The following is a 20,038-nucleotide window of genomic DNA, read 5'->3' as shown; positions in this document are numbered from 1 at the left end:
GTCAATCTGACGCCTGCATTGGCCTTGCAGCATTTACAGTGATACGGCTTCTGCAGAAGTCAGGGCATTCGTACACTACATGATCAAAATTATGTGGACACCTGCTCTTCGAACATCTCATTCCAAAATCACAGGCATTAGTATGGAGTTTCTCCCCCCTTTGCTGCTATAACAGCCTCTACTCTTCTGGGAAGGCTTTCCACGAGATGTTGGAACATTGCTGCAGGGACTTGCTTCCATTCAGCCACAGATGTTGTGAGATTAGTCCTGGCTCGCAGTTGGCGTTCCAATTCATCCCAAAGGTATTTGATGTGATTGAGGTCAGGGCTCTGTGCAGACCAGTCAAGTTCCACACTGATCTCGACAAACCTTCCCCAAACTGTTGCCACAAAGTTGGAAGGACAGAATCATCTAGAATGTCATTGTATGCTGTAGCATTAAGATTTCCCTTCACTGGAACTAAGGAGCCAAGCCCTAACCACGGACAACAGCCCCAGACCATTATTCCTCCTCCACCAAACTTTACAGTTGGCACTATGCATTCGGGCAGGTAATGCTCTCCTGGCATCCGCCAAACCCAGATTCGTCCATCAGACTGCCAGATGGGGCAGTGTGATTCATCACTCCAGAGAACCTGTTTCCATTGCTCCAGAGTCCAATGGCGGCGAGCTTTATACCATTCCAGCCAACGCTTGGCATTGCACATGGTGATCTTAGGCTTGTGTGCAGCTGCTCGGCCATGGAAACCCATTTCATAAAGCTCCCGATAAACAGTTCTTGTGCTGACGTTGCTTCCAGAGGCAGTTTGGAACTCAGTAGTGAGTGTTACAACAGAGGACAGACAATTTTTACACGCTTCAGCACTCGGTGGTCCCGTTCTGAGCTTGTGTGGCCTACCACTTAGAGGCTGAGCCGTTGTTGCTCCTAGACGTTTCCACTTCACAATAACAGCACTTACAGTTAACCGGGCAGCTCTAGCAGGGCAGAAATTTGACAAACTGACTTGTTGGAAAGGTGGCATCCTATTACACTGCCACGTTGAAAGTCACTGAGCTCTTCAGTAAAGCCATTCTACTGCCAGTGTTTGTCTATGGAGGTTGCTTGGCTCTGTGCACAATTGTATATACCTGTCAGCAACGGGTGTGGCTGAAATAGCCCAATCCACTAATTTGAAGGGGTGTCCACATACTTTTGTATATACAGTACCAGTCAAAAGTATGGACACCTACTCATTCAAGGGTTTTTCTTTATTTTTACTATTTGCAGAATGGAATAATAGTGAAGACATAACTATGAAATAACACACGGAATCATGTAGTAACTAAAACAAAATATATTTTGTATTTTAGATTCTTCAAAGTAGCCACCCTTTGCCTTGATGACAGCTTTGCACACTCTTGGCATTCTCTCAAACAGCTTCACGAGGAATACTTTTCCAACAGTCTTGAAGGAGTTCCCACATATTCTGAGCACTTGTTGGCTGATTTTCCTTCACTCCAACATATCCCAAACCATCTCAATTGGGTTGAGGTTGGCTGATTGTGGAGGCCAGGTCATCTGATGCAGCACTCCATTACTCTCCTTCTTGGTCAAATAGCCCTTAGTGTGTAGAGGTGTTTTGGGTCATTGTCCTGTTGAGAAACAAATGATAGTCCCACTAAGCTCAAATCAGATGTGATGGCGTATCGCTGCAGAATGCTGTGGTAGCCATGCTGGTTAAGTGTGCCTTGAATTCAAAATAAATCACCTACAGTGTCACCAGCGAAGCGTCATCACACCTCCTCCTCCATGCTTCACGGTGAGAACTACACATTTAGAGATCATCCGTTCACCTACTCTGCGTTTCACAAAGACACGGCAGATGGAACCAAAAATCTCACATTTGGACTCATCAGACCAAAGAACAGACATCCATCGGTCTAATGTCCATTGCTTACGTTTCTTGGCCCAAGCAAGTCTCTTCTTCTTATTGGTGTCCTTTAGTAGTGGTTTCTATGCAGCAATTCGAACACGAAGGCCTGATTCACGCAGTCTCCTCTGAACAGTTGATGTTGAGATGCGTCTTACTTAAACCCTGAAGCATTTATTTGGCCTGCAATCTGAGGTGCAGTTAATTTAATTGAACTGCAGCGGAGGTAATTCTGTGTCCTTTCCTGTGGCTGTCCCCATGAGAGCCAGTTTCATCATAGCGCTCAATGGTTTTTGTGACCGCACTTGAAGAAACTTGTCTTAAAGTAATGATTGACTGTCGTTTCTTTTTGCTTATTTGAGCTGTTCTTGCCATAATATGGACTTGGTATTTTACCAAATAGGGCTATCTTCTGTATACCACCCCTACCTTGTCAAAACACAACTGATTGCCTCAAACGCATGAATTTGTGAAATTTCTTATCTTCTTTTAACAAGGCATACCTGTTAATTGAATTGCATTCCAGGTGACTACCTCATGAAGCTGGTTGAGAGAATGCCAAGAGTGTGCAAAGCTATCATCAAAGCAAAGGGTGGCTACTTTGAAGAATCTCAAATATAAAATATATGTTGTGGTTACTACATGAATCCATATGTGTTATTGCATAGTTTTGATGTCTTCACAATTCTGTAGAAAAAATAATAATAATAACCCCTGAATGAGTAGGTGTGTCCACTTTCAACTGGTACTGTATATAGTGTACTTGTGTTTCGCAGAGCTGTTGTGAAGGAAGTTCTCAAGGAAGTGAGTTTGTTTATACAGGACCTCCCCGCCCCCACCTACCCGTCAACCAATCATGTCAATGCGGAGCTATACAGAGCCCTCCGCATTTGTTTAAACATTTGGTACAGAGCTCAATTTGGCCTCTGAATTACCCCAGAGGCTCCAAAATTGCATCACACCCTCCATACGGAGCTTCCGACCACATTTTCAGATCAAGCAAAAATTGGCTTTAGTCTGAATACTTTAATATACAGGTTGTACTGTGTTGGATACAATACACCCAATTAGTATGGTAGTCATGCAGCTGCTCTGTTTACACCTTTGTAAAGAGCCAGAGACTGAAGGGTTGCTCTGACCCCCCTCCTGTAATACGTAGCTATCTCTGTCACTCATATGTCTGACAAACTGCTGCTCTCATGTTGACTCTGTGATCTCTCTGATGCAAAAGCCTACCCTGTTCATGGCTTTGAATCTTACTTCCTCCCCCCTACTATCTTCCTCTGCTAGACCCCCCCTCTGGGCTTTGACACACTCTTAACTCTCCTTCCACTTCCTGTTTTTTGTCTCAGACGTTGAAACAATCCCCCTCGTCAAGGCTTCTGAGTCTGTCGCTCACTCTTTTTAATTCATGATGCTGATTGGGATTTGCTGAGTCACTTGGTTGAGGAAGGGAAACTGAGTGAAGTTACCACTGATACAGAGAGTGAGACATAGCCGTTGATGGGTGATAGCGGGTGAGGGAGAATAGGGTCTGTTGGTGCTGCCTGCCGGAGCAGAGAGCAGCACAGGGCTGGTTAGTCGCCAGCAGTGATGCATGGCCCGGCACTGCAGCACACTGGAATGTAGGCCAAGGGAATATCTCTCCTACCACTGACTCACATGCCGAGCGGCTGTGTGAGTCTTTCACACTCTTTTCAACACCAGTGTGTCTGTCTGCTCATCTTTGTTGCACCTGCATTTGTTTTTGTGTGTGTTTCACTGTACCCTAGGAGCCTTACAGTTGGTGTTTGTGTTTCACTGTACCCTAGGAGCCTTACAGTTGGTGTGTGTTTCACTGTACCCTAGGAGCCTTACAGTTGGTGTGTGTTTCACTGTACCCTAGGAGCCTTACAGTTGGTGTGTGTTTCACTGTACTCTAGGAGCCTTACAGTTGGTGTGTGTTTCACTGTACCCTAGGAGCCTTACAGTTGGTGTGTGTGTTTCACTGTACCCTAGGAGCCTTGCAGTTGGTGTGTGTGTTTCACTGTACCCTAGGAGCCTTGCAGTTGGTGTGTGTTTCACTGTACCCTAGGAGCCTTGCAGTTGGTGTGTGTGTTTCACTGTACCCTAGGAGCCTTACAGTTGGTGTGTGTTTCACTGTACCCTAGGAGCCTTGCAGTTGGTGTGTGTGTTTCACTGTACCCTAGGAGCCTTACAGTTGGTGTGTGTGTTTCACTGTACCCTAGGAGCCTTACAGTTGGTGTGTGTGTTTCACTGTACCCTAGGAGCCTTGCAGTTGGTGTGTGTGTTTCACTGTACCCTAGGAGCCTTACAGTTGGTGTGTGTGTTTCACTGTACCCTAGGAGCCTTACAGTTGGTGTGTGTGTTTCACTGTACCCTAGGAGCCTTGCAGTTGGTGTGTGTGTTTCACTGTACCCTAGGAGCCTTGCAGTTGGTGTGTGTTTCACTGTACCCTAGGAGCCTTACAGTTGGTGTGTGTTTCACTGTACCCTAGGAGCCTTGCAGTTGGTGTGTGTTTCACTGTACCCTAGGAGCCTTGCAGTTGGTGTGTGTGTTTCACTGTACCCTAGGAGCCTTGCAGTTGGTGTGTGTGTGTCTTAGTGCTTTTTAAGGTTAGTTCGGTTATGATTTTTTTTCAATATTTTCAATATGCTATGCATCATGTGGGTTGAATACCCTAACACAGTCCCATGACGGTGACTGCCCATTACTGGTTATCACTTACCTGTCATTCACTTTACTTTAATAAAATATTTTGGTTGTTGTGTATATTGAATTTGACTATTTCATTCCAAGTCATCTCTATAGAGCTGCTGTCTGACAAAATCACTTTTCTAGTTCTTCAAAGTAAATAAGGCTTACTTTTATGACTGCTGAATACCAACTATCAATCATTTAGGTTTGTATTTTCAGGTAGAGATATCTCGCGATGCAACAGCTCTCTATTCCTCTCGATCACACGTTCTTCTCTCTCTCTGTTTGCCCCACACTAAAATAACATGGCCGGCATAAAATAAGTAAATAATTGAACCGACATGTTACAGAAAGCCTAAATGCTCATATATACATACTTTTGTATGTATGTATGTATGTATGTATGTATGTATGTATGTGGACACACGTTCAAATTAGTAGATTCGATTGTTTCAGCCACACCCGTTGCTGACAGGTGTATAAAATCGAGCACACAGCCATGCAATCTCCATAGACATACATTGGCAGTAGAATGGCCTGACTGAAGAGCTCTGCAACAAAGGCTCAGCCGCAAAGTGGTAGACTACACAAGCTCAAAGAACGGGACCAGGGTAGCGTGTAAAAATCGTCTGTCCTCGGTTTCAACACTCACTACCGAGTTCCAAATTGCCTCTGGAAGCAACGTCAGCACAAAAACTTTTCGTTGGGTGCTTCATGAAATGGGTTTCCATGGCTGAGCAGCCGCATACAAACCTAAGATCACCAATGCCAAGCGTCGGCTGGAGTGGTATAAAGCTCGCCGCCATTAGACTCTGGAGCAGTGGAAATGCGTTCTCTGGAGTGATGAATCACGCTTCACCATCTGGCAGTCCAACGGACGAATCTGGGGTTGACAGATGCCAGGAGAACGCTACCTGCCTCAATGCATAGTGCCAACTGTATAGTTTGGAGGAATAATGGTCTGGAGCTGTTTTTCATGGTTTTGACTAGGCCCCTTAGTTCCAGTGAAGGGTAATCTTAATGCTACAGCATACAATGACATTCTAGGTGATTCTGTGCTTCTAACTTTGTGGCAACAGTTTGGGGAAAACCCTTTCCTGTGTCAGCAGAACTCCCCCGTGCACAAAGCCAGGTCCATACAGAAATGTTTTTTCGGTGTGTAAGAACTTGACTGGCCTGCACAGAGCCCCGACCTCAACCCCATCGAACACGTTTGGGATGAGTTGGGACTGCGAGCCAGGTCAAATCGCCCAACATCATTGCCCGACCTCTCTCTATTGCTCTTGTGGCTGAATGGAAGCAAGTCCCTGCAGCAATGTTCCAACATCTAGTGAAAAGCCTTCCCAGGAGAGTAGAGGCTGTTATAGCAGCAAAGGGAGGACCAACTCGATGATTTTGGAATGAGTTGTTCAACGAGCAGGAACCACATACTTTTGGTTACGTAGTGTAAGGTCAGGAGTAAATATGTGCTTAACAAGTCACATACGTTGCATGGACTCACTCTGTGTTGTATAATAGTGTTTACCTTGATTTTTAAATGTCTACCTCATCTCTGTACCCCACACAATTATCTGTAAGGTCGCAGTGAATTTTAAGAACAGATTCAACAACAAAGACCAGGGAGTTTTTCCAATGGTTCGCAAAGAAGGCCACCTATTTGTAGATATCTTTAAAAAAAGACATTGAATATCCCATTGAGCATGGTGCAGTTATTAATTACACTTTGCATGGTGTATCGATACACCCAGTAACTAGAAAAATACAGGCGCCCTTCCTAGCTCAATTAGAGGAAAGGAAGGCAACAGCTCTGGGATTTCACCATGGCTGTGATTGAACTGAGGATGGATCAACAACATTGTAGTTAATCCACAATATTAACCTAAATGACAGAGTGAAAAGGAAGCCTGCACAGAATAAACATATTGCCCAACTGCTCAAGGTGACTCTAACGTGTATTGACTCAGAGGGTTGAATACTGATCTAAACAAGATGTATTGTGTTTTATAAAAATCTAATCCACTTTGACATTCTAGTATTTTGTGTAGGTAGTTGACGACAATAAAATAACATCCATTTAAATCTCACTTTGTAACACAAGATGTGGAAAAGGTCAATGGGTGTGATTACTTTCTGAAAGCACTGTATCTAAAGTTGAGTAATCTTATAGAGGACATCCCCATAGCGACACAGGGTTTGTACTTTGTCCCCAACTGTACCCCAGATGTCTCTGGGCAGACAGACGACATACATCCTAGGGATGCGAGGGTCAGTTGTTTTTCAACCGATATCCAGCTTGCACTTAAGTGTTGGTGCTGTAGAAGTTAGTGTTGCTACTCTGTCATATATTTCAGTATTAATCAATGTGTTGGTTTGTTCATTAATCTCTCCCTCTCTTCGGTCAGAACAAACGAGACAAGCATCTACTGAAGAAGAGGAACGTCCCACAGGAGGACAGTCTTGAGGACTCCGACATAGACTCTGACTTCAAAGGGGTGGGTGTGATGTCACTTTAGCGACCCATTTGCTATTGCGCTGGGCTGGCTATCTCTAAGACGAGAGACTTGTTACAGGTGGAAATGTCCTGCCTAGATTATCTGTCAGGTAGTACCAGCCGGACAGATGTGGCCAACCCTCCTGGAGATCAAATGACATTAGACATTGTGTTTGTGCTATACAATCCATTTCTATGTGTGACATTGTGATCTAGACATGGGTCTTAAACCCCCTGGTTTCTTTATGGTTTTTATGATGTACAGTGCATTGAAAGTATTCAGTCCTTTCCCTTTTTCCACATTTTTGTTACGTTACAGCATTATTCAACTTTTTTTTTTAATCCTCATTAATATACACACAATACCTCATAATGAAAAAGCGAAAACAGGTTTTTAGAAATGTTTGAAAATGTATTAGAAATGTAAAAACATCTTGTTAATGAGTTTTCAGACCCTTTGCCATGAGACTCAATGTAACTAATGTGCATCCTGTTACCATTGATCATCCTTGAGATGCTTCTTCAACTTGACCGGAGTCCACCTGTGGTAAATTCAATTGATTGGATATGATTTGGAAAGGCACACACCTGTCTATATAAGGGCCCACTGACAGTGCATGTCAGAGCAAACACCAAGCCATGAGTTCGAAGGAATTGTCCATAGAGCTCAGAGACAGTATTGTGTCGAGGCACAGATCTGGGGAAAGGTACCGAAAAAATTGTTGGTCCCCAAGAACACAGTGGCCTCCATCATTCTTCCATTTAAGAAGTTTACAAACATCTAAACTTTTCCTAAAACTGGCCACCCGGCCAAACTGAGCAATCGGGAGAGAAGGGTCTTGGTCAGGGAGGTGACCAAGAACCTAATGGGCACTCTGACAGAGCTCAAGAGTTCCTCTGGTGATGAGAGAACCTTCCGGAATGACAACCATCTCTGCAGCACTCCACCAATCAGGTCTTAATGGTAGAATGGCTAGACGGAAGGCACTCCTCAGTAAAAGTCATGACAGCCTGCTTGGATTTTGCCAAAAGGCACCTAAAGCCTCAGACCATGAGAAACAAGATTCTCTGGTCTTTTGTAACCATGATTCAACTCTTTGGCCTGAATGCCAAGCGTCACGTCTCGAGGAAACCTGGCACCATCCCTATGGTGAAGCATGGTGGTGGCAGCATCATGCTGTGGGGTTGTTTTTTAGCAACAGGGACTGGTAGACTAGTCAGAATTGAGCGAATGATGAACAGAGGAAAGTACAGAGAGATACTTGATGAAAAACTGCTCCAGAACACTCAGGACCTCAGACTGGGAGGAAGATTCACCTTCCAACAACCCAAGCCCACAGCCAAGACAATGCAGGAGTGGCTTCAGGACAAGTCTCTGAATTGCCTTGAGTGGCCCAGTCAGAGGCCAGACTTGAACCAGATCGAACATCTCTGGAGAGACCTGAAAATAGCTGTGCAACAACACTCCCCATCCAACCTGACAGAGCTTGAGAGGATCTGCCAAGAAGAATGGGAAAACTCCCCAAATACATGTGCCAAGCTTGTAGCATCATACCCAAGGCTGCCAAAGATGCTTCAACAAAGTACTGAGTAAAGGATCTGAATACTTTTGTAAATGTGATATTTCAGTTTACTTTTTTTTTTTTTTAATCTAAAAACCTGGTTTTGCTTTGTCATTATGGGGCATTGTGTGTAGATTGAGAACAATAAAAATATGTATTACACAAAAATGTCAATTTTAGAATAAGGCTGTAATGTAACAATGTGGAAAAAGGGCTCTGAATAGTTTTTGAATGCACTGTATGGGGATCCACAGGGGGATGTAATGGTAAATTCAGAGAAGCTTTTTCATCCTGCTGACTGGAGACCTGTCACTAAGCTAATGAAATGAGGAATAGGCCCTGGTCTGGCCTGGTTTAGCTGCTACAAGGTGAAGTGTGGTGATGTCTATTGTAGTGATAGGCTAGCATGACATTCTCAGCCTGTGAGCTCACACGGCCTCAACCGGCCGGTCAACACACCAACTCAGCAGCAGCCACAGGAAAAACAGCACTGTCTCCTCAGAATGATCTGTTAAATGGATGTTTATGTGAATTGAATCCCCTCCCCCCAAGTTGTTGCTCTGTAACCTGGTACTGATGTTGTCCCTTCTGTCTTTACAGCAAAACATCACACTAGAAGTCATGTTGCAGGTCAGCCTCAACTTCATGTACACACGTCTACTTGTTAACTAAAAAACATCCTCTGAGTGTGGTGGTGTAACGTGTTTTCTCATTCTCTTTATCGCTGAAGAACGCCACCAGTGATAACGCTGTGCTCCAGCTCAGTGCCGTACAGGCTGCCAGGTAAAAGTGTGTGTACAAGTTTTACTATACTTGTGAATATCAGAAGTCTTCACAAGAATAGTAAACCAACTACAATTCTGAGAAGTGAGGACATTTTGCCGGTCCTCAATTGTAAAATATCTATTTTTAGGTTTAGGGGTTAAGTTTATTGTTAGAATTGGGGTGCTGGTTAGGGAAAATATTATTTTTTACAAGTAAGACGTGTGATCACCTTGTCCTTCTCTCTGCTTTGTATCTCTCAAACCCTGTTTTCTATTCCATGACTCAAACATAACACTTCCTGTTTTTGTGTCCGTCAGAAAACTCCTCTCCAGTGACAGAAACCCTCCCATTGATGACTTGATAAAGTCGGGCGTCCTGCCCATCCTAGTCAAATGTCTCGAGAGAGACGACAAGTGAGTCTGCTGCTGCCTCAGACCAATGTCCTCCCTTTGACTGTCTCTACTAATGCACTGTTGGGACATTTGCTGGGAGGTAACCCTGTAGTCTGACAGGATTCATGTCTAGGAGATATGATGCAGATAAGGTGTGTGTGTGTAGGTAACCCTGTAGTCTGACAGGATTCACGTCTAGGAGATATGATGCAGATAAGGTGTGTGTGTCAGGCACAGGACAGTCCCTTGGCCCATTTCTCTGGAGCCAACCCAAACAAAATATTTCCCCATTCCCAGGAACTTGTGTTCAGGATAACACACACACACACACAGAGGACCTTGTGGTCAGGAATGGAGACACACCCAGGACAATAGGGGTGTGTGTGTGTGTGTGTGGTTAGGATGAAGATAGGTTGATATTAGTGGAAGGCCTCTCATTCTTTCTCTCACTTTCCTTCCTTTCTCTGCGCTAGTCCGTCTCTCCAGTTCGAGGCAGCCTGGGCCCTGACCAACATAGCGTCTGGTACTTCACAACAGACCCAGGCTGTGGTCAAATCCAGTAAGTTCAGCCCTCACTCTGCCCTGCTCTTATTCTGACTGTCTGTCTGGACTCGGTCTCTCTGCCCTGCTCTTATTCTGACTGTCTGTCTGGACTCGGTCTCTCTGCCCTGCTCTTATTCTGACTGTCTGTCTGGACTCGGTCTGTCTGTCTGGACTCGGTCTCTCTGCCCTGCTCTTATTCTGACTGTTTGTCTGGGCTTCACTAATGCTTCTGTTTTGTTATCGTTGTGTGTGAAATAGAGGTCGACCGACTATGATTTTTCAACGCCGATACCGATTATTGGGGGACAAAAAAGCCGATACCGATTTAATCGGCCCCTTTAAAAATAAAATATTTTTCATTTTATTTGTAATAATGACAATTACAACAATACTGAATGAACACTTAACTTAATAAAATACATCAATAAAATCAATTTAGCCTCAAATAAATAATGAAACATGTTCAATTTGGTTTAAATAATGCAATAACAAAGTGTTGGAGAAGAAAGTAAAAGTGCAATATGTGCCATGTAAGAAAGCTAACGTTTAAATTCCTTGCTCAGAACATGAGAACATATGAAAGCTGCTGGTTTCTTTTAACATGAGTCTTCAATATTCCCAGGTAAGAAGTTTTAGGTTGTAGTTATTATAGGAATTATAGGACTATTTCTCTCTACGATTTGTATTTCATATACCTTTGACTATTGGATGTTCTTATAGGCACTTTAGTATTGCCAGTGTAACAGTATAGCTTCCGTCCCTCTCCTCGCTGGGCTCGAACCAGGAACACATCGACAACAGCCACCCTCGAAGCAGCGTTACCCATGCAGAGCAAGGGGAACAACTACTCCAAGTCTCAGAGCGAGTGACGTTTGAAATGCTATTAGCGCGCACCCCGCTAACTAGCTAGCCATTTCACATCCGTTACACCAGCATAATCTCGGGAGTTGATAGTCATAAACAGCGCAATGCTTGAAGCATTGCGAAGAGCTGCTGGCAAACATACGAAAGTGCTGTTTGAATGAATGTTTACGAGCCTGCTGGTGCCTACTATCGCTCAGTCAGACTGCTCTATCAAATCATAGACTTAATTACAACATAATAACACACAGAAATACGAGCCTTTGGTCATTAAAATGGTCGAATCCGGAAACTATCATTTAGAAAACAAAACATTTATTCTTTCAGTGAAATACGGAACCGTTCTGTATTTTATCTAACGGATGGCATCCATAAGTCTAAATATTCCTGTTACATTGTGCAACCTTCAATGTTATGTCATTATGTACAATTCTGGCAAATTAATTACGATCTTTGTTAGGAATAAATGGACTTCACACAGTTCGCAATGAGCCAGGCGGCCCAAACAGCTGCATATACCCTGACTGCTTGCACGGAACGCAAGAGAAGTGACAATTTCCCTAGTTATAAGAAATTCGTGTTAGCAGGCAATATTAACTAAATATGCAGGTTTAAAAATATATACTTGTGTATTGATTTTAAAGAAAGGCATTGTTGTTTATGGTTAGGTACGTTGGTGCAACGACAGTGCTTTTTTCGCAAATGCGCTTGTTAAATCACCCGTTTGTTGAAGTAGGCCGTGATTCAATGAGAAATTAACAGGCACCGCATCGATTATATGCAACGCAGGACACGCTAGATAAACTAGTAATATCATCAACCATGTGTAGTTAACTAGTGATAAGATTTGTTTTTTATAAGATAAGTTTAATGCTAGCTAGCAACTTACCTTGGCTTCTTGCTGCCCTCAAGTAACAGGTAGTCAGCCTGCCATGCAGGCTCCTTGTGGAGTTCACCGGACGTGCTACCTGTCCCAGACCTGCTGTTTTCAACTCTAGAGCCCGCAGGAGCGGTAGAGATACTCTCAATGATCGGCTATGAAAAGCCAACTGACATTTACTCCTGAGGTGCTGACTTTTTGCACCCTTGACAACTACTGTGATTATTATTATTTGACCATGCTGGTCATATTTGAACATCTTGGCCATGTTCTGCTATAATCTCCACCCGGCACAGCCAGAAGAGGACTGGCCACCCCTCATAGCCTGGTTCCTCTCTAGGTTTCTTCCTAGGTTCTGGCCTTTCTAGGGAGTTTTTCCTAGCCACCGTGCTTCTACACCTGCATTGCTTGCTGTTTGGGGTTTTAGGCTGGGTTTCTGTACAGCACTTTGAGATATCAGCTGATGTAAGGGCTATATAAATACATTTGATTTGATTTGAATGTAAGGCAGGTGGTTAGAGCGTTGGACTAGTAACCGGAAGGTTGCAAAAACGAATCCCCGAGCTGACAAGGTAAAAATCTGTCGTTCTGCCCCTGAACAAGGCAATTAACCCACCGTTCCCAGGCCGTCATTGAAAATAAGATCGTGTTCTTAACTGACTTGTCTAGTTAAATAAACGTGTACAAAAAAAAATTCTCGGCAAATCGGTGTACAAAAATACCGATTACCGATTGTTATGAAAACTTGAAATCGGGCCCTAATTAATTGGCCATTCTGATTTAATCGGTCGACCTCTAGTGTGAAATTGTGTTATGTCAATTCCTAACTCTCTCTGTGTGTGTGTACGAACAGATGCTGTTCCCCTGTTCCTGCGACTGCTCCACTCTCCCCATCAGAATGTGTGTGAACAGGCTGTGTGGGCACTAGGCAACATCATAGGTGAGTAAAGATACATACATGCTGACTAAACATGCTGGCATGTTCATGTTTGTCCAATCACACCAGATGAGGATCCTCAGGTTGAAATGTCCAAACTAACTCTGAACCAACTATGTTCATTTTGGAACGAAACACATGAAACATTCATGGACATTTAGCTAGCTACCTTGCTGTTGCTAGCTAATTTGTCCTGTGATATAATCATTTGAGTTGTTATTTTACCTGAAATGCGCAAAGTCTTTGTAGAATTTTTACCCATTTTTGAGTCACACAATCATGTGTCCTCTACTCTGACAATTAATCCACAGATAAAAGTTTCTAGTAATCTCTCCTTCAGTTGTCTGTGGACTTTATATCGCTGTTGGCAACCAATTTTAAGGTGCATTACCACCACCGATTGGATTGTGGACCTCAGTTCATCTTTCAGTCACCCATGTGGGTATATGCTCCTAAAAACCAATGAGGAGCTGGTAGAGATGGGACTTGAATCGCATCCAGCGTCAAATGGAACCAAGTTCTATTTTAGCGCCTGGCTACGCAGATGCTAGTTTGGATGAAATGATTGAATAACATGTATGTGTACATTTATTTTGCCGTGCGAGCATAACGAATGGGGTGGTCAGCATATCAGCGAAATGACGTTGCCACGAGCAGCACCGCAGATATTGGACTTTGCCTTCACACAGTCACACGCAGTGTCTGCGTATGTGCACAGGTTCACGTCACGCTGTTCACAGCGTAGTAGCCAGGGCACCAAAACAGTGGAGAACTTGCGCTTCAACGTTCTGTTGTTGTTGAGAAAACTAACTGACTTTCTGCATCTATTTCATATTGCTGAGTCTTCATTTAACTTAATTGTATTTGTCATAGCTCACTACCTAACCAGGAAAAACGCTGTGCCCAAATGATGACCCCTGACCTGTGATGCTTCTCCCCCAGGCGACGGGCCACAGTGCAGGGATTACGTCATATCCCTGGGCGTGGTCAAGCCCCTGCTGTCCTTCATTAACCCTTCCATCCCCATCTCCTTCCTCCGCAACGTCACCTGGGTCATCGTCAACCTCTGTCGCAACAAGGAGCCACCTCCCCTCATGCAGACTGTACAGGAGGTATGTACATGTGGGTACCGTGTGTGTTTCAATGTGTGAGCAGTGTTATAGTGAGTTTCTCCAGCCAGTCAGCCAAATGACTCATCACTAGGAGGAATGTTTAGCGACATACCTTTCATGACCACATTTCTAGTCTGCTTTTCACACCATCTTTTCCTCTCTCTATCTCAAACTGTTTTCTCTTTTCCAGATTCTTCCAGCTCTGTGTGTTCTTCTATACCACACAGATATAAATGTAAGTGTGTATTTTCATTACCCCTAAATGGTACAATTCGCACACCATCATTTTGACATCAGCAGCCCCATTAAAACAACACTTATTGGACTCGTTGATGACATAATTTTGTAGATCCTGGTGGACACGGTGTGGGCTCTGTCCTATCTGACTGATGGTGGGAACGAGCAGATTCAGATGGTGATAGACTCTGGCGTAGTCCCCTTCCTCGTTCCTCTGCTCAGCCACCAGGAGGTCAAAGTTCAGGTAAGATGGCTCAACAGGGGACAGCCATAGAATTGGGAACAATTACCATGGTAACTGATAACATTCAGACTTAGACCCAAACACACTGTGGTATAGATCAAATCAAATGTATTTATATAGCCCTTCTTACATCAGCTGATATATCAAAGTGCTGTACAGAAACCCAGCCTAGAACCCCAAACAGCAAGCAATGCAGGTGTAGAAGCACGGTGGCTAGGAAAAACTCCCTAGAAAGGCCAGAACCTAGGAAGAAACCTAGAGAGGAACCAGGCTATGAGGGGTGGCCAGTCCTCTTCTGGCTGTGCCGGGTGGAGATTATAACAGAACATGGCCAAGATGTTCATAAATGACCAGCATGGTCAAATAATAATAATCACAGTAGTTGTCGAGGGTGCAAAAAGTCAGCACCTCAGGAGTAAATGTCAGTTGGCTTTTCATAGCCGATCATTCAGAGTATCTCTACCGCTCCTGCTGTCTCTAGGAGTTGAAAACAGCAGGACTGGGTCAGGTAGCACGTCCGGTGAACAGGTCAGGGTTCCATAGCCGCAGGCAGAACAGTTGAAACTGGAGCAGCAGCATGGCCAGGTGGACTGGGGACAGCAAGGAGTCATCATGCCAGATAGTCCTGAGGCATGGTCCTGTCTTACCAAGCCAAGGGGGGGCGCCAACCCAGACAGGAAGATCACGTCAGTGACTCAACCCACTCAAGTGATGCACCTCCTAGGGACGGCATGAAAGATGGTGTGCTTATAAAATGAATCATTGATTGGAATGGCACTGTTGGAGCTAGAAACACAAGCATTTCGCTACACTTACACATATTTAGCAGATGTTATTGCATGTGACCAATAACATTTTATTTAAAAGCAACAAGTATGAAAACCTTGGCTTTACTGATCATGAGGGTTAGGTGTATTTTAGTAAAACTGCAGCCATATGTTGAAGGAACTCCTAGCTTTCCTTACAACATACAGTGATCATTTCAAGGAAGGGAGGAAACAATGCGTTTTATAAGTAATAAATCAGGGTGTGTTTCTTGTCTTTTCTGACGTGCTGATATTGTGGGTGTTGACCTGCTGTGATGTCACTTCCTGTAGACTGCTACGCTGAGGGCAGTAGGCAACATCGTGACAGGGACAGACGAGCAGACGCAGATGGTTCTCAACTGTGACGTCCTCTCCCACTTCCCCAACCTGCTCACACACCCCAAAGAGAAGATCAACAAGGTAGAGCACACACACTCCCCCGAGAGAGGGAACGGAAACGGGGAGGGGAGAAGCCAATGTCCATGATTAGCAGGCCAACAGGAAATTATTTGGTTTGACTGTGTGAAATTGGACCGTTAATAGGAAGTGTTGTGGCATAACTGTCTGTGATTGGTTCGTCTACAGGAAGCAGTGTGGTTCCTGTCCAATATCACGGCTGGGAACCAGCAGCAGGTTCAGGCTGTGATCGACGCAGGACTCATCCCCTTGATTATCCACCAACTGGCCAAGGTGAGAGATCTGTGGTCTGCGTCTGTCAGTAGCGTAGCCTGAAATGTGTTATTTGGGTGTGCCCAAAAAAACTTTGCAATTCTACACATTTTGCCATGAAGTACTCGTGCCTGTTATAAAATGTTTATAAATTCTGTTGTATTTAAGCAACATCAACAAGTCTCTTGTATGCGCCAGTCCAATAATGTCTGCATATCACGTGTGGCATCTGTAATCAGCCAGCCGTATCCAAATCCAGCCACCACTCACCTGCTTCTCTCTGTCCGCTCTTCCTGCATCAGTATTTTAAATATAATTTAGCTGTGATGGCGAGGGGGTGCAGACTCTAGTCAGTCTTCTGTTACATGTGATACATTGGAGCAGCGTGCAGAGTGAGAAAAGTTGATACATTGTATAATTTCATCCCTTGTATAACCAACAGTACAGGCCAGTCTGATAGGCTTTGCAAATTCACCGTCACGCAGCAGTGCCAGAGAGGAAACCCCGTTTTGCAAGAGGCATGTCTGCAGCTTTACAGGAAAGAAAACGTCTCGTCTCGATCTCAAACGGTTAAAAATATGACCCATATTACCGGAGATAATTTTTGTTCTTTCTGTGCGACGCCGCGCGCATTTGATATAATTTCACACACCATGTCGAGGGCCGTTTTTAAACTAATCCCGGACACTAATTATTCGTTTGATAACAAACAACTTTGTTCAGTCTTGTTACCTAGCTAGCTAACAACATGGTAACTTGACAGTAGTTCTAAGAAAATTTCATTGGCACAGGATTCTTATAGGCCTAATGGAAGCCTAAAGTGTAAAAATATATATATTTGTGGTGCTCCTTACATTCTGTTTGGTGCCTAACGCTTTTAAAGTTGGGAACAGTGTGTGTACGTGTTTGTGGGAGAGAGAGGTGTGTGTTTATGAGTCAGGGAGGGAGTCTTAACTGAAGAGTAAAGGTGGTTTCATGCAGTGTTTTCTGCTTACTGCCACAATGACATTCAAATCATTATGCACGTGTAGTCATTCCTCCAGCCACATCATGGGTAGGCCTTCTCAGTATTCTATTATATGGTGAACAATGTGAACTTTAAATATGTTGTATAAGGGTGAACAGGACGCTAGGCCACGGAAGTTTTCCCCCGTGGTATCATGATACTTGGCCTGGTATCGTGACAACACAATCTCATGCTGTTCTACACATTTTGCCATGAGGCTGAGAGAATTGTGCATTTTTAAAGCTAATTAAAGTTAACAAAAATTGTTTTTATGATCCCATTAGCTGTTGCAAAAGCAGCACCTACTCTTCCTGGGGTCCACACAAAACATGAAACATAATACAGAACATCATTGGACAAGAACAGCTCAAGGACAGAACTACATACATTATTTTTTTAAAGGCACACGTAGCCTACATATCAATACATACACACAAACTATCTAGGTCCAATAGGGGAGAGGCGTTGTGTCCTGAGGTGTTGCTTTATCTGTTTTTTGAAACGAAGTTTGCTGTTCATTTGAGCAATATGAGATGGACGTTCCTTGCAATAAGGGCTCTATATTATGCTGTAATCTTTCTTGAATTTGTTCTGGGTTTGGGGACTGTGAAAAGTTGACTATGCAAACAATTTGGGATTTTCAATACATTTTCTTATGAAAAGAAGTAATGCAGTCAGTCTCTCCTCAACTCTTAGCTAAGAGAGACTGACATGTATAGTATTTCTATCAGCCCTCTGATTACAATGAAGAGCAAAACATGCCGCTCTGTTCTGGGCCAGATGCAGCTTAACGAGGTCTTTCCTTGCAGCACTCGACCACACGACTGGACAATAATCAAGATTAGACAAAACTAGAGCCTGCAGGACTTGCTATTTGGAGTGTGGTGTCAAGAAAGCAGAGCATCTCTTTATTACGGACATACCTCTCACCATCTTTATAACCATTGAACCTGTATGTTTTGACCCGTTTTTACAATCTAAGGTAACACCAAGTAATTTAGTCTCCTCAGCTTGTTCAACAGCCACACCGTTCATCACCAGATTCATCTGAGGTCTAGAACTTAGGGAATGATTTGTACCAAATACAATGCTCATTGTGCATCTGAAGGTCGTGCCAGTGCATCTGAAGGCCGTGCCAGTGCATCTGAAGGCCGTGCCAGTGCATCTGAAGGCCGTGCCAGTGCATCTGAAGGCCGTGCCAGTGCATCTGAAGGCCGTGCCAGTGCATCTGAAGGCCGTGCCAGTGCATCTGAAGGCCGTGCCAGTTCACAGCTTGCTATGAATTCTATCTGATGGTATTTGCATGTTTAGGTAAAAATACAAATAATGTCCCGTTTGCAGAGGTGGGTAGAGTACCTAAAATCGAAGTAAATGTACTGTTACCTACAGTAGATTGTGATTTACTCAAGTAAACGTAGCCCTCTTAAACTACTCAAGAGTAAAAAAAATATTTTTAAAGGGGGTGGTGGATGAGTTAATAAAAAAAATAGTAAAAAAGTTTCCGGTCACAACTTTTTCAGTACTAGTTACATATTTTGTGTAATATTTTTTTTAACACCTAATGGTAAACTGTGACAGCAAGAAGAGAAACAACTTAGTGCAATTTATTTGACATAAATGTATTATTTAAGCCTGTCAGCACCATCTTGTGGCGACTGTTAGCAGCAGCTAACGGGATCCAAATAAAAATGCTAAATTGCAGATGTCCTCCAGCACAGGTAGTCTCCAATGAAGACTGACATCAAAGAAAATCCGTAGACTGTACAGTTTAAATTAGTCTTATTCAAAGTTGTTTTAATATCTATCAATGTGCTCAAGTTCATAAAAAGGTGAATGGTACTCGAGACATCTGAATAATTTCACAATTTCAATAGCATTCATGAGAGAAATATTTCATACTACAAGTACATGTGATGGTGAATGTGTACTAAACATTTTACTCCAAGTGTGATGACATTTAATTCTGAGTAAAAAATTAACAAGGAAGATCAGGTAAGTGTTACAACAATCCATATCGAAATGTCACTAGTCTAGTATGCAAATCACACCGATTTCAGCATGGGATAAAACATCAAGATTGGTATTCGGGTAATAAATAAACAGTGCTGATATCAATTGCCATAGTGAACTCAAATCATCTTTTTCTTGCCATGGTAGGATTTACCCTCTTCCAAACCTCTCCACTTTGAAGGATCTTTTCTTGGCTGGCTGGGAATTTCTCCTTCTCCTCAGTTGTGCCGCTACAAGCAAAAATGTACTTTAGTACATGTTACTACCTACCTCTGCCTGTTTGGAACACTGTCTAGTAGAGATGATAAAACAGGATATATCTGATTGGGTGGGCCTGGCTCCCCCGTGCCTAGATGGCTGGTGTCTGTGTGAGCCTGAGAGAGATGATTTTCCTGTCATTGCTATGTAGTGATATGTTACGTAGTGCTGACAGCCCGTGTGTCTCCAGGGGGACTTTGGGACTCAGAAGGAGGCAGCGTGGACCATCAGCAACCTCACCATCAGTGGCCGGAAAGACCAGGTGAGTCTGTCACACACATTGCAACCTCTATCAGATAGACTATTGACTTAGACATGGACAGGTACGGGGCTGCATTGTCATGCCAGGGCCTCTGGAGCGTTCAGACCAGTGAGTTTATGATCTAGTCTAATGCCAGTGACTGTGTAAGCAGGTTCAATCATGAGTGTCAGCAGTGATTTGTCAGAATTGCTTACTGCTGTGTTTGTGTAGGTGGAGTACTTGGTACAGCAGAATGTAGTCCCTCCTTTCTGCAGCCTGCTTTCAGTGAAGGACTCCCAGGTGGTCCAGGTGCTCCTAGACGGCCTCAAGAACGTCCTCATCATGGCCGGGGACGAGGCTAGCACCGTCACTGAGATCATAGAGGAGTGTGGAGGTGTGTGTGTGTGCCTGCATGTTC

General features: G+C 43.7%; 1 protein-coding gene across 1 annotated transcript in view; it reads left to right on the top strand.

Moving 5' to 3' along the window:
- The window catches only part of LOC129820747 (importin subunit alpha-4-like), a 30,573-nt gene that overhangs the window by 3,157 nt on the left and 7,378 nt on the right, over nucleotides 1-20,038 (top strand). The window contains exons 3-15 of the mRNA XM_055877686.1: nucleotides 7,009-7,098; nucleotides 9,260-9,289; nucleotides 9,390-9,442; nucleotides 9,742-9,837; nucleotides 10,290-10,375; nucleotides 12,954-13,040; nucleotides 13,980-14,149; nucleotides 14,340-14,384; nucleotides 14,499-14,630; nucleotides 15,728-15,856; nucleotides 16,022-16,126; nucleotides 19,570-19,641; nucleotides 19,852-20,014. Coding sequence (XP_055733661.1) covers nucleotides 7,009-7,098; nucleotides 9,260-9,289; nucleotides 9,390-9,442; nucleotides 9,742-9,837; nucleotides 10,290-10,375; nucleotides 12,954-13,040; nucleotides 13,980-14,149; nucleotides 14,340-14,384; nucleotides 14,499-14,630; nucleotides 15,728-15,856; nucleotides 16,022-16,126; nucleotides 19,570-19,641; nucleotides 19,852-20,014 — 1,258 coding nt within the window. The remainder of the gene's footprint in view (nucleotides 1-7,008; nucleotides 7,099-9,259; nucleotides 9,290-9,389; nucleotides 9,443-9,741; nucleotides 9,838-10,289; nucleotides 10,376-12,953; nucleotides 13,041-13,979; nucleotides 14,150-14,339; nucleotides 14,385-14,498; nucleotides 14,631-15,727; nucleotides 15,857-16,021; nucleotides 16,127-19,569; nucleotides 19,642-19,851; nucleotides 20,015-20,038) is intronic.

Source organism: Salvelinus fontinalis, chromosome 23, assembly GCF_029448725.1.
Source record: "Salvelinus fontinalis isolate EN_2023a chromosome 23, ASM2944872v1, whole genome shotgun sequence".
Taxonomy (NCBI): domain Eukaryota; kingdom Metazoa; phylum Chordata; class Actinopteri; order Salmoniformes; family Salmonidae; genus Salvelinus; species Salvelinus fontinalis.
This window is presented reverse-complemented; position numbering and strand designations above follow the sequence as displayed.